This window comes from Poromitra crassiceps (genome assembly GCF_964638095.1).
Source record: "Poromitra crassiceps genome assembly, chromosome: 6".
Lineage (NCBI taxonomy): Eukaryota > Metazoa > Chordata > Actinopteri > Beryciformes > Melamphaidae > Poromitra > Poromitra crassiceps.
In genome coordinates this window covers 62157344-62170726 of record NC_139627.1, presented here as the reverse complement: position 1 = coordinate 62170726, position 13383 = coordinate 62157344, and the positions used below count along the sequence as shown (strand labels likewise).

At 45.0% G+C, this 13383-nt stretch overlaps 1 protein-coding gene across 1 annotated transcript in view; it reads left to right on the top strand.

Annotated features, from left to right (window-relative positions):
• The window catches only part of dnajc10 (DnaJ (Hsp40) homolog, subfamily C, member 10), a 181438-nt gene that overhangs the window by 140976 nt on the left and 27079 nt on the right, over positions 1-13383 (top strand). The window contains exons 20-22 of the mRNA XM_083638422.1: positions 575-669; positions 7523-7656; positions 7883-7936. Coding sequence (XP_083494548.1) covers positions 575-669; positions 7523-7656; positions 7883-7936 — 283 coding nt within the window. The remainder of the gene's footprint in view (positions 1-574; positions 670-7522; positions 7657-7882; positions 7937-13383) is intronic.

The window sequence follows — 13383 nt, the reverse complement described above, 5'->3', positions numbered from 1 at the left end:
CAGGCTTTGCCGATATTCACCCCGCTTTGCATCATTATAATGTCGGTAATATAAGCAGATGGACAGTGTTTACCTTCTCTATATGTTTTCTGCATCGAGAAAATCCCTTTCATCTGCCTGCAGAAACTCCGCCCCCGCCAGCTGGTATGGGTCATTAATGCTTGTTAAAGCTCTTGGTGCGATTTGCCGTGGATGTGTGCATACAGAAAAAATAAGCAGTCTGTAGTTGGAACAGCCGCCCACAAGCAGAACATCTATTGTTTTGCAAAACGTGTCATTCTGACACAGAAGTGCCTGGAATAAACTGCAGAGCTCTCAGTGCAGGAAACATGAAGAGATGGTAAAGGCTGCCCATCTGCATATATTTACCCACATTGTAATGATACAAAGCGGGTTGAAAATCAGCAAAGCCTTCCTTTAATAAATATATTCAAGTAAGAACAAATCTCACTCAAGAACTTTTCTCCAACAAACTCCCAGCCGCTGGTGATATGATCTATGTGTTGTGGTTCGATGTGATGTGGATCTCTGTGTTGTGGTTCGATGTGATGTGGATCTATGTGTTGTGTTCTAGGTCGGGCTGAAGAGCAGATCTGGGCGGTGGATTTCTACGCTCCGTGGTGTGGCCCCTGTCAGGCTCTCATGCCAGAGTGGAGACGCATGGCCAGGGTACACCACACACACACACACACACACACACACATTACCAGTGGACCCACCCTGGATGATTTCCACAGACCAACCACTCAGCCCCCTCTCCAACTTCACCCCAGCTTCAGAATCCACCATCTTTAAAGGATAATTCATTTTTTTTACAACCTGAACCTTATTTTTAAAACTTTTTTAATGATTTTTTAACTCACCCTGAAAATAAATTTTCCAAGTCCATCCACCACAACGCAATAACGAGCCCAGCCACGGCTTGAAATGGGGAATGCGGGCATGTGCAATGTGTCTATTTACCTACTATAAATAGCTTATTTTCTAACATGCAGCAATTCATATTGTTATATCATAGTGACAGCAAGATAATGCCAGCTGTAATTTACCTTGTTGCAGGAAGCCTGTTTGTTTACCCAGTCTGTCTGCTGTCCATCACAAAAGCTCCCATTCCTCCGCTCCTCCAAACGATCCACGTTATTCCAGCTCAAATAAATACGCGCTGCCATCGAATTCAACTGCATCGTCCATGATCTCGAAATCAAATAAATATCAGGCGTGTTTTTAGCATGCTAACTTTATTGAGCTATAGCTAGCTACTGGGTTTACCTCTGCCCTAGTCTCTTAGAACAGACGAGTTGGCTTCCGCAATTTTCAAATGCTTCCGCCATACCGTCTGTACTTCGTGGGGGAGAATCATGCACCAACCGGAATGGGAAGCAGAAAGGCGGGTCTTCCGCTCATTAGTCCAATCAGAATCCAATATGCCGGCAGAAAGGCGAGTCTTCCACTCATTAGTCCAATCAGAATCCAATATGCCGAATTCGCGTGTCGTGATTGGTCGGATTCCGTAGAACTTCCTTCCAGTCTGAAGGTTTTTTTTCCCAACTTCCTTGTGCATGTTCTGGGGGTGTAATGTACAGACTGTATATAGCTGCATTCGCCGGATGTAGATGATACAGTCTATTTTAAGAGACTACCTCTGCCCCCGAATGTGCTTCTCAACAGGGCGAGTTGAAAGGTTGAAAGCACTTCTCAACAGGGCAAGTTGGAAGCACATCCGGGGCAGAGGAGAGTAGCTAGCTATAGCTATAGCTCAATAAACCTAGCATGCTAAAAACACGCCTGATATTTATTTGACTTCGAGATCATGGATGATGCAGTCATGCAGTTGAATTTGATGGCCGCGCGTATTTATTTGAGCTGGAATAACATGTGGAGGAGCGGAGGAACAGGAGCTTTTGTGACAGACAGCAGACAGACAGGGTAAACAAACAGGCTTCCTGCAACAAGGTAAATTACAGCTGGCATTATCTTGCTGTCGCTATGATATAATAACAATATGAATTGCTGCATGTTAGAAAATAAGCTATTTATTTTGGTCCTACACTATTTAATATTTATGTTAATAATATTGCCCTTGCCGCAGGTGATTCTCATGTACATCTATATGCTGATGACACCATTATTTATACATCTACTTCCTCCTTGACTACCGCACTGTCTTCATTGCAGGCCAGTTTCAATAGCATCCAACGTGCTTTCTCCAGTCTCCATTTAGTTTTAAACACAAATAAAACTAAATGCATGGTTTGAGTGTCCCCTCAAAATGTCCTCCTTGGATGGCTCGGAGATTGATTGTGTCGAAAGCTACAAGTATCTCGGTATCTGGCTTGACAGCAAACTCTCTTTTGAAACTCACATAAATGTACTGCTCACAAAGGTCAAATCTCGTAGGCTATTGGTTTTCTTTACCGTAACAAATCTTTCTTTACACATTCTGCAAAACAGCTTCTGGTTAAAATGTCAGTGCTCCCAATTCTGGATTATGGTGATGTAGCCTACAGGTTTGCCTCAAAAACTCTCCTTCACAAACTGGATGTTATTTACCATGCTGCTATCCGCTTTGTGACTGGATCTTCATTTAACACTCACCACTGCTGCCTTTATTCTCTGCTGGCATTCACTCCATTCTCGCAGACAAACTTACTGGTTTTTATTAATTTACAAAACTCTCATAGGTAAAACTCCCGTCATATCTACAGTCACTTCTTAATATCCACAACACAAATCGCAGTCTGCGTTCCAGTAGCTTCATCAATCTCCTCATACCCAAAGCCCGTTCCTCCTTTGGTCGTTCCTCTTTTCAGTTTTCTGCTGCAGATGACTGGAATCATCTGCAACGGACCTTAAAACTTAACTCATTCATTCCGCTCTCCTCTTTCAAAAACTCACTACAATCAATAGTACAAGATCATTGCACTTGCTTTTAGCCATCTGCTTTTTGATATATGTCGTTATTGTTTTTAGCCATTTACTTTTTAATATGTCACCTTAAATATTCTAAATATTACTCTTTTAGGATTGGTATGACGTGTATAATTGTATTATTTGTTTCTATGTTTTTCTTTATGTCCATGTGTTTTCTATTTGCCTTTTATGCTGCCTCTTGGCCAGGTCGTCATTGTAAATGAGAACTGGTTCTCAACTGACCTACCTGGTTAAATAAAGGTTAAATAGAAAATAAATACATTTATAGTAGGTAAATACACACATTGCACATGCCCACATTTCCCGTTTCAAGCCGTGGCTGGATGGATTTGGAAAATTTATTTTCAGGGTGAGTTAAAAATAATTAAAAAAAAGATGAAAATGAAGTTCAGGTTGTAAAAAGACTGAATTCTCCTTTAAGCTCATCCATAAAGCAAACCAAATCCACCACCTCTCAGCTTGATCCCCTCCCCACTACCCTTGTCAAAGCCTGTCTCCCATCCATTTCCCCTATAATCACACAAATAATCAACTCCTCCCCAGTGGGCAAGCTCTGCCCCTTTCCCACGAGGACGCGGAAGTAACCCCGAAAGCTGTAATTGCTCGAATGGCCACTTAAGGCAAGGCTCAGAAGTCAGCTCGTTCCCGTTCACCCTAATGTTAAAATGCCCCACTTTTAAGCATCTTTACAGGCTGGGCCTTAACGCGGTTTTGGTCTATATAGCTAATTTCACCTTTTCATAACAACTGTTGGGGGGGCATTTCTTATATAACTCGCGTGTTTGGAGTAAACTAAACTACGGTAATCAGAAGGTCGGTGGTTCGATCCCCGGCTCCTCCAATCCGCATGTCAAAATGTCCTTGGGCAAGACACTGAACCCCAAATTGCTCCTGATGGCTGTGCCAGCAGCCCAGCACCCTGTGTGGCAGCTTCCCGCCTTCGGTGTGTGAATGGGTGAATGTAGGCACATTGTAAAGTGCTTTGGATAAAAGCGCTATATAAATGCAGTCCATTTACCATTTACGGACCAATAGCAGGTGGAGCTGCGGCTTTGGGAAAGCCCCATCTCACGTGAGGTGCGTAAGGACTCAACCCATTCCCTCCCACTCTGCTGACAAAAAATCAAGATGGCGACCACTTCAACTCAAAGCGGGAGCCGAAAAACAATGGGATAGCTCTGTCCATTGACCCATCTCCAACCTTCCCTTCATTTCTAAAACTCTTGAGAGGCTGGTTGCCGCCCAACTCCAGTCCCACCTCGACTCGAACAACCTCTACAAACCCTTTCAATCCGGTTTCCACCCTAATCACAGTTCTGAAACAGCCCTGGTAAAAATCACTAATGACCTCCTCCCTGCAGCTGCTCTGGACTACTCACCATCCTCATCCTCCTTGAGCTCTCCACTGTTTTTGATACCATCTCCCACCCACTACTGCTGGAGCGCCTAGCTAACATCGGGATCACTGGTGTTGGACTTTCCTGTTTTTCCATCTGATCTCTCTGACAGACAATAGTTTGTCAGCCTGGGGAACCACAGGTCTAGGTGATATGCCGTTTCACTGGGTGTCCCCCAGGGGTCAGTATTGGGTCCACTCATATTCTTCCCCCTGGGTAAAATCCTCCGTCACCACTGCCCCAAACATAATCATCGATGGCTTCCCTGTACCCTTCTCCAGCCAAGTCAATAGCCTCGTTTCATTCTAGACAGCACCCTCTCCTTGCACCACACATAAAAAACATCACCTGGTCTGCTTTCTTCCACATCCACATCATCTCCAAACTCTGCCCATCCCTGTCCTGAAGTCCTCGTCCATGCATTTGATACGTCCTGGATAAATGACTGTAATGCTGTTCTCTCTGGCCTTCCGACCAAGCTGCTCAACAGACTCCAAATCATCCAGAACTCGGCTGCCCGGATTATTACATGCACTACTAAATCATCCGACCACATCACCCCTGTCCTCATTCAACTCCACTGGCTCCCTGTTCAATACCGGACTGACTATAAAAACCTTCTGCTCTCCTACAAAGCCCTACACAACCTAGCCCCCCACCTATCTCTCTCACCTCCCCCAGGAGTATGCCCCTTCCTGCTTCCCCTTCCAAGCACGAAGTACATGGATCCCTATTTATAATTGTTCCAATTATTATTTTTCTTCTTCTTCTTCTTCTGCTTCTTCTTCTTCTCCACTAAAACAGTATGCACGTCAGCAACTATATGGCCCAGAGTAACCAGACTTTGCAGCTAGGTTGGAAATGTGACCCACTACTGGGATACAAAAAATTACCCATATTGCTTAGATGGTTGCGCTATAACAGACCATTTCACGTTCTGGTCTATAACTTCTGAACCGTGAGTCAACCACCACTACTACTGCTGCTACAACAACTACTAGTACTATTCTTACTACTGCTTCACTGCCCACCCCACCAACACCATCATCAAATTCGCGGATGACACCACCCTGGTGGGGCTCATAACGAATGATGATGAGACGGCGTACAGGAACGAGGTGCAGCGGCTGGTGGAGTGGTGTGCCAGGAACAATCTCTCCCTCAACACCAAGAAAACCAAGGAGGTGGTCATTGACTACATGAAGAATAAGACTGCCCCTGCCCCGCTCTACATCAATGGGGACTGTGTGGAGAGGGTCCCCCATTTTAAGTTCCTGGAGGCACACATCTCTGGGGACCTCGCCTGGTCAGTCAACTCTGCAGCGGTGGTAAAGAAGGCCCAGCAGCGACTCCACTTCCTGAGGGTGTTCAGACGGAACAATCTGGAGGAGAAGCTGCTGGTAACCTTCTACCGCTCCACCATCGAAAGCGTACTGGCATATGCCATCACAGTGTGGTACGCTGGCTCCACCGCAGCTGACAGGAAGAGGCTACAGAGGGTGATCAGGACAGCCGAGAGGATAACTGGCTGTCCTCTCCCCTCCCTAGACGACATAGCCAGCTCCCGCTGTCTCTCCAGGTCAGAGCGGATCATCCGTGACCACCTCCACCCTGGTCATCACCTGCTCAGCCTGCTGCCCTCGGGCAGGAGGTACAGGAGCATCAAGAGCCGAACAAATAGACTGAAAAACAGCTTCTTTCCATGGGCCGTCCGGACTCTAAACAACAATAGCAGCCGTTAACTCCCACTCAGTGCTATACTTGAACTTGTGCAATATATCAAAATGTGCAATATTCTTTTACTACCTCAGCAGTATTTTATTAGTATTTTATTATTGTTTTGTTTCTGTTTCTTTGCCCCCCGTCTAGGTGTCATGTGTCCTTATCTGTTCTTAATGTTTTCTTTTCTTAAATGTTTTTAATGTTTTTTTTTTAACGTCTGATTTTAACTCATTGAGTGCCAGCCACTTTTGGAGAACGGACGCTCCCAGTGCCAGAGTTTCAGAGCGTTTTCAGTGATTTCTCGAGGCCCACAGAATATTGTGTGATATTACTATGTAAACACCGAACACGCACAAAGAACCATGAGACTCTCTTCTATCATCTGCAAAAAAAAGTTTATTGATCCCATTTTCCGTTCTTTAGTTATGAGCCGGAGAAGATAGCTTGATTTAACCAAAAACAGCCATTTTTTTCTAGAAGCTGAGATAATTAGCCTTTTGTGAAATTAAACATTTCAAGCACATCACTGACTCTGAAGCTAATATTTTCTAATGTAGTCACACCTCAAAAATAATTTCCTTCAATAAAACAGTGAAGGCCAGGGAATTTTGTTTGGCAGAATAATATTTTTTAGCTGCAACCAGCAGCGCTGGCCCCTGCGTGTGCTGCTGGTTGCAGCTTCTTGCTGGTCTTGATTTGCTGCTGGTGGGCATCGGATATTCTGGCTTGCGTTTGCCAATCCTGTCCTGCTGTCTGGGTCTGTCTGGGTGTTGTGTGCTGCTCTGCGTGACCAATTGACGAACATACTCGTCCATGGCACTCAATGAGTTAATGCACTGTCAAGCTGAAGCACTCTTCATTTCGTTGTATGGGGAACTGTGCAATGACAATAAAGGCTATTCTATTCTACTGCTACTACTACTACCACCACTATTGCTACTATTACTTGACAATGACTTACTACAAACTTGGTGCACTTGTGCACATAACAACTCTTACTAAATTTGCACAAAACTGCTTTTTGTGTTGCCAGTAGGTGGCGCTATGCTAAATGGCACAAAAATTCGGCATTGCACTGGGTGTCTATGTGTCTGTGGGGGGGGGGGATGTGGGGGTGGCATGGTATCGGTTGGCCAGGGCCTCCGGTGACATCGAATTCACCCAGTTCAACAATTTCAAATTACCCCAGTTCACTGTTTTTGGTATGTCTTTAAAAGCCCTCTGTGTCAACTCGTTGGCTGCAGAACAGAGGACTCATCACCACCTGTAGCCTACAAGTCGCCATAGAGGGCCTTTTTTCCCCTTTCACCCAAAACATTTCTGGGCTGGATGAAACCTCCTGAGGACCAGATTTCTGACATCTCTGATCTAGTGGCTTTGATCACCAGTGGACTATTCTGTGAAGGCCCTAGGGTATACTATGGTAAGTATGAACATCCTCACAAACCTGTCTGTCTCTCTGACCTGTCTAGCTGCTCTCGGGTCAGATGCTGGTTGGCTCTGTGGACTGCCAGCGGTTCCAGTCGTTCTGTCAGAGTCAGGGTGTGAGGTCGTACCCCGAAATCCGCCTGTACCCACAAAACACCCGGCAGCCAGACCGATACATGTATGTACTGCACATTAGTAGCATTACATCTTAGCATATCACTGACATCTTAGCATAGTGCTGACATGTTAGCATACCATGCCATGTTAGCGTAGCCCTGACATGTTATCGTTAGCCTAGCATTAATCAGTTGGTGTTTTTACTCAATATTATAAGAATGTTAGGCTTTTCTTCAATTATATTGTAAATATTATTGATATATCTGTCTACCTGTTTGTCTCTCTAGGAGTTATAATGGTTGGCATAGAGACGCCCATTCACTGAGGGTGTGGGCACTAAGGTGAGAGACACACACACAACTTGACTTGCTTGACTTATGGTTCTCTATTGAATCCGATGATGACGTCCACTTATGTCCTTTAACGGTGGGTTCTTTGATGGCTGAAGGGTCCAATCCTAGATTCATCTATTTTATTGCAGGTGGGGCATGTGTAAGTTGTAGTGGTGGTGATGGTAGTCCTGGCAGCATGGGTGTGTTCCTCCTGAGTGTCTGTTGCTGTCTTCTGGCAGTCCTCTCCTGCAGCCTGTGAGTTCCATCTAGGCAGTGTTTCCGCCAGGAGCCACGGTCAGCAGCAGCATTTCTTAGGTGAAGTCTTCAGCTGGTCTGTGTACCTCTTCTCCTGCTGAGTGTATGGTGTAACTGACCATACAACGCTCTGTGGGGCACCCGGGTCACATGACCAAGCCATTGTAGACGATACTCCTGCAGTTGGTCTTTGCCAGTATCTCAGTATGAGGGACAGGATCACGCCAGGTGAGCCCCAGGATGCGCTGTAGGCATCCCATATGAAAGCGCTCCAGGGACTTCGCATGGCGGCTGTAGGTGATCCAGGCTTCACAGATGTAGAGGAGGGTAGTGATGCAGACAGCCTGGTAGACAGCAACCTTGGTGTGCAGCTGGAGATTCTTGTTCAGAAAGACCCGGTGTCGGAGTCTCCCAAAGGCAGCTGCCGCTTGTCTTAGATTTCATTGTCAATGCTGCAGTCCTCAGAAAGGATACTGCCCAGATCTGTGAAGGACGGAGCTATTGTTAGTTGTTTGTGGTCGATGGTGAAGACAGGCAGATGGAGTGGGGTACTGAAACTCTGTTGGCAGACCTCTTCTGGAAGATGTTGAAGACAAAAGGGGCCAGCACACGCCCTTGCCCTAGGGATGTGTATCATTTGGATTTTATCGATAGCTATACCGGTATCAGTAGTGCTTATCAATATCGATACTACTTTCCATTATTTGTTGCAAAGGTTAAAGACATGACATGAAAAGATGCGAATAGATTAAAGAGTAATTTTGTTATTACTTGCTACAAGTTAAATTCCTGAAAAGGTTTGTTTCACTCCTGTGAATATATTTATTAAACCTAAGTCACCTACTGTGTAGAAATATGCAATTATTTTTGAAGGAGCCCTTTGACCAGAGGAACCTGCTGTAGTTTTCCCTATGTCACTCTTAAGGGGGAATCATACTAGAATGCATTGCGCACGTCACTGACTGGAAATTCGACACCACCAAGACAAAGTTGTCTGCATGAAATCTCTTTACTGAGCCATATTTTCATTTACAAAATGTTTTCTTCATCGAGTCTGGATGTGTTGTGATGTGAAGTTATACTTACAGCCACTGGGGGCACTGCATGCGCACTTGCGCAGCACTGCTGTTACTCTACAGTTAAGATGGTACTGACAGCAGAAGACTGTTTTTGTTGTTGTGTGTTTGAGCTAGTCTCACATAGTCAGACCCACCGTCGACGTCATCAAGCTTCCAGCGACGGAGGGTCTGAGTCACAAGTCTCTGACGGAAGTCGGCAACCCGGCAGATTCCCCCGGGACGGAAGTGACGTTATACACACCACGTCATATAGCGTGCCTCCCATGTTACAGTCCTGCAAGGAAACACGTTCAGGAACACCGTGAAGAGAGAAGTGATAAAAGTAGCGATAGGCTGTCTTGCAGGAAGAATGAGTGGGCAAGATCATTGAATTGCTGCGTTACAGAAAGTGTGACACGTCGGCGGCGTAGATGCTCTCAAGGACGTGTTTGTTGCAGTTGTGCCGGAGTCGATTTAGCTGATGCACACATTCCGAATGCACCGCCCACAAGGTCCCTGGTTGGTCAATTCATATGTCTTTCACAGATCTTTTTTTTTGGCTTGGGGGGTGGGCGTTAACCACTTTTGAGAGTTGTGCTCTAGATGTAGATATCATCTACGGCTGGCACTGCGAGACTAGTTTGAGCTAACATGCTAGAAGCAGCCGGTCCCCTCTCCTTGTGACTACTGAGCTAAATAAAGAGTCAAGTTAATAACAGTTTGGAGTTCATGACACTGGAAAAATCACACCCGTTTCCAAAGGATTATGAAACAAACCAGCACGATGGATTCAGTTACGTTATGTGGAGTTTATAGACCAACTTATCTGAATGGATGGCTGGATGTAACGTTACAGGTAAACTAAACACGTCACTGTTCGTTGTCGTTCTGTATTCATTCAGAGTTGGCAAAGTCCACATAATATTCTGTCGGAAAACAAGTCAGGTTCAACAAAAGCACTGTGACGTTTGTTGCAACATGAGGCAGAGTTTGGCTGTCGCTCGCTAATATCATTCAGACACTGTGTGATTCAACAGCGTGATGCTTCATGTCATGAAACTATTTTTCTTTCAAATGTACTACTGATCTTTTAAATCTTTTCGTCGATAAAGGCCATGAACAGGTCTTGAGTTTCGCGGCACTTTTCCTGAAGTTGCCTTGCTGTAAAGATCATGTCGATCGTACTCCTGTTCTTCCTAAACCCACACGGTGACTCAGGTATTATTGACTGTGTTATGTTATTGATGAGCCTCTGTAGCATCACCTTGGCCAGGACTTTGCCAGCAACAGCAACGAGTAATATTCCACTATTGTTACCGCAGATTGACTTATTATTTTTGTAAACTAGGCATCTCGCGCGCTACGTGCACTCAATTCCTAGGCTCGCCCGCTGCACAGGCTTGCCCGCCCTGCAGCTCGCTGAGCTGGCCCTGCAGCTTGCATACGCAGCTCGGCTGCTCCGCGGCCTTGCCCGCAGCTTGGCTGCTGCATGGCCTCGCCTGCCCTATTGGCGCAGGCACAATGTCTCCCTCACTCTCTCCCTCAGTCTCTCCCCCCTTTCTCTCTCCCTCTCCCTCAGTCTCTCCCCCTTTCTCTCTCCCTCTCCCTCAGTCTCTCTCCCTCTCTCTCAGTCTCTCTTGTGAGTGTCACTTATGACATCATCAGTGATGTCACAATGCCTTGAAACAGTCTTAGACTGTCCCATGTGTCCGCTAGAATACGGTTAGGCTGAATTTGAGAAATTGTAACTGATCAAAACTGTGATTAATCATCTTCCCCAAAAGGGTGATTTTATCTCAAATTTCTATCCTAAAAGTTCACCAAAACCGCCATCTTGAAAAGGAGGCAGGCTCTGCCTATAGATCCTCCTCTGAGCCTCGGTGACAGCACGCCTCCCCGTGACATCTCTGAAGGGGTGTGCCTAACGCCACAGTCACTCGAGCCCCCCTCTCTCTCCTCTCCTAACCCATCCTCTCTCTCACACACACACACACAGACAGACACTCATCATCACACACATACATACAGACTAGAGATGTGCGGATGAGCTTTTATGCTATCCTAATCTGCGTGTATGCATGAACCGTCCGCCCGCCATAAATCTGCGCAAATTATTTCATACTATTTATAGATCCGCACCCGCCATGCACCAGACGCTATAAATGCTATAAAACACTATAAAAGGAGCAAACTTACGGTTTCTGCTGCCGTTGGTGCGATCGCTGCAGTCCAAGACTCCAAGTAAACTTCCATGCTGTATTATGTCCAGTCCACCACTTGCCCTCATGTAGTTTATTCGGCTAACGCTATAGCTATAGGGGTACGGTGGTTCAGTGGTAAGCGCTGTTGCCTCACAGCTCGAAGGTCCTGGGTTCGATTCTCACCTGGGACGCTGTGGGCGCTGGAGTTGTGACCCCCCCATATCTTCAGTGCCTACTGCCCAGGTGGGCTATCTCGTCGAAAGGGCCTTTCTGTGTGGAGTTTGCATGTTCTCCCCGTACCCCCCAGGGTGTTCCTCCGTACATAAACCCCCACTAAAAACATGCAGAAGATCGTCATCCGACCAGTGACGACAACATCTGAAGTTGGTCCAATGAAGGTCCCCGGGCGCTGGCAAGAAATAGCGACCACTGCTCCTGGCCTGCCCCCTGGAGGAAAGGACAAGCCTGGATGGGTCAAATGCAGAGGACATATTTCACCGGCCACCGTCAGCATGAGTGTGTGTACTAGTGGCCGCATGCATGTGTTGTAAGGTAACTGTGTTCGTGTGACAATAAAGACGGACTGCCGTCTGAAATCGTGTTTTTTTTTAGCTTTAAGTTTAGTTTACTTGATTGCCTCATTGTATGGGAAAATACGAACGTGTCTTCTCTTCAAACACGTCTTCAGCGGAGACTCCTTTTTGAGGGTGACATCATTGACCATATATGGACGAAAAGTGGAGCTGACGGACCTAGCACATGGCTATTGTTTGGTTTACGGCCGTGGGGCCTTTGGGGGATCTACAATAGGCGACTAAGAATGTGCCTGACGAAAAATGTAGCTTAAAACACGTTCATAGACTAGAGAACGTAATTAATATTATTTTTCCCCATTAATGATACATCGTTTCAACCGCCAGCAACCCATCCGCTATTAATCAGAATGTTTATTTTTATGATCCGGCCCGCCCACGGGGCGGGATATCTGCGGTCAGTTCGGTTATAACTGCGGCCCGCGCATCACTAATACAGACACTTGTAGAGAAACTTCAACCACCAAGTAGTGACCAACTACTGATTATTAATTAGTTTAGCTATAGGTGTGATTAGTAGTTCATAGTAAGTTGTGATGATTGATTGTTTAATTACAGCATTGATTTCCAAAATGTATGTGTGGTTGAATAAAACTTTGTTACACAGTCTATAAGCTTCCAGTGATTATTCCTGCATATAAACACAATATCTGTGATAAACTGTGAAGAAGTTAGTGTTCAGACTTTAAACTTTTAATTGTACACAATACAATTATTATTAATAATTATTGAGACTGATTTCGATTGGTTTGGATTTGTCTGTCCCCCCCCCAATATTTTATTTTACATTTTTCAGAACAATATACAGAAAGACAAACGCACTCAGACACAGTAAAAGAAAAAGAAAAACATAAGTCAAGTCAAGTCAAGTTTATTTGTATAGCACATTTCATACACAGAGGCAATTCAAAGTGCTTCACATAAAATGGTTGACAGGAAAAGAAAAGAAAAGAAGAGAGTAAAATGGACATTTAAAAGCATCACAACAAAACTTTAAAAAAAGAGTATAAAAAGTGCATTAAGCAACTTCATTAAGCACATAAAATGGTTGACAGGAAAATAAATGAAAAGAAGAAATAAAATGGACATTTAAAAGCATCACAACAAAACTTTAAAAAAAGAATATAAAAAGTGCAATAAACAACAGGCGCAGCAGTTGCAGAAAGAGCTAAAACTTATAGAGGACTCATTGGGTTTGCATAGTAGCTGTCAGCAGTTAAAAGCGACGGTAAACATAAAAGTCTTTAGTCTATTTTTTAAAAGTAAGTAAGGTTGGGGCAGATCTGAGGTCTTCAGGCAATTTGTTCCAGCTAGCAGAAGCATAGTGGGTAAATGCAGCCTTCCCGTGA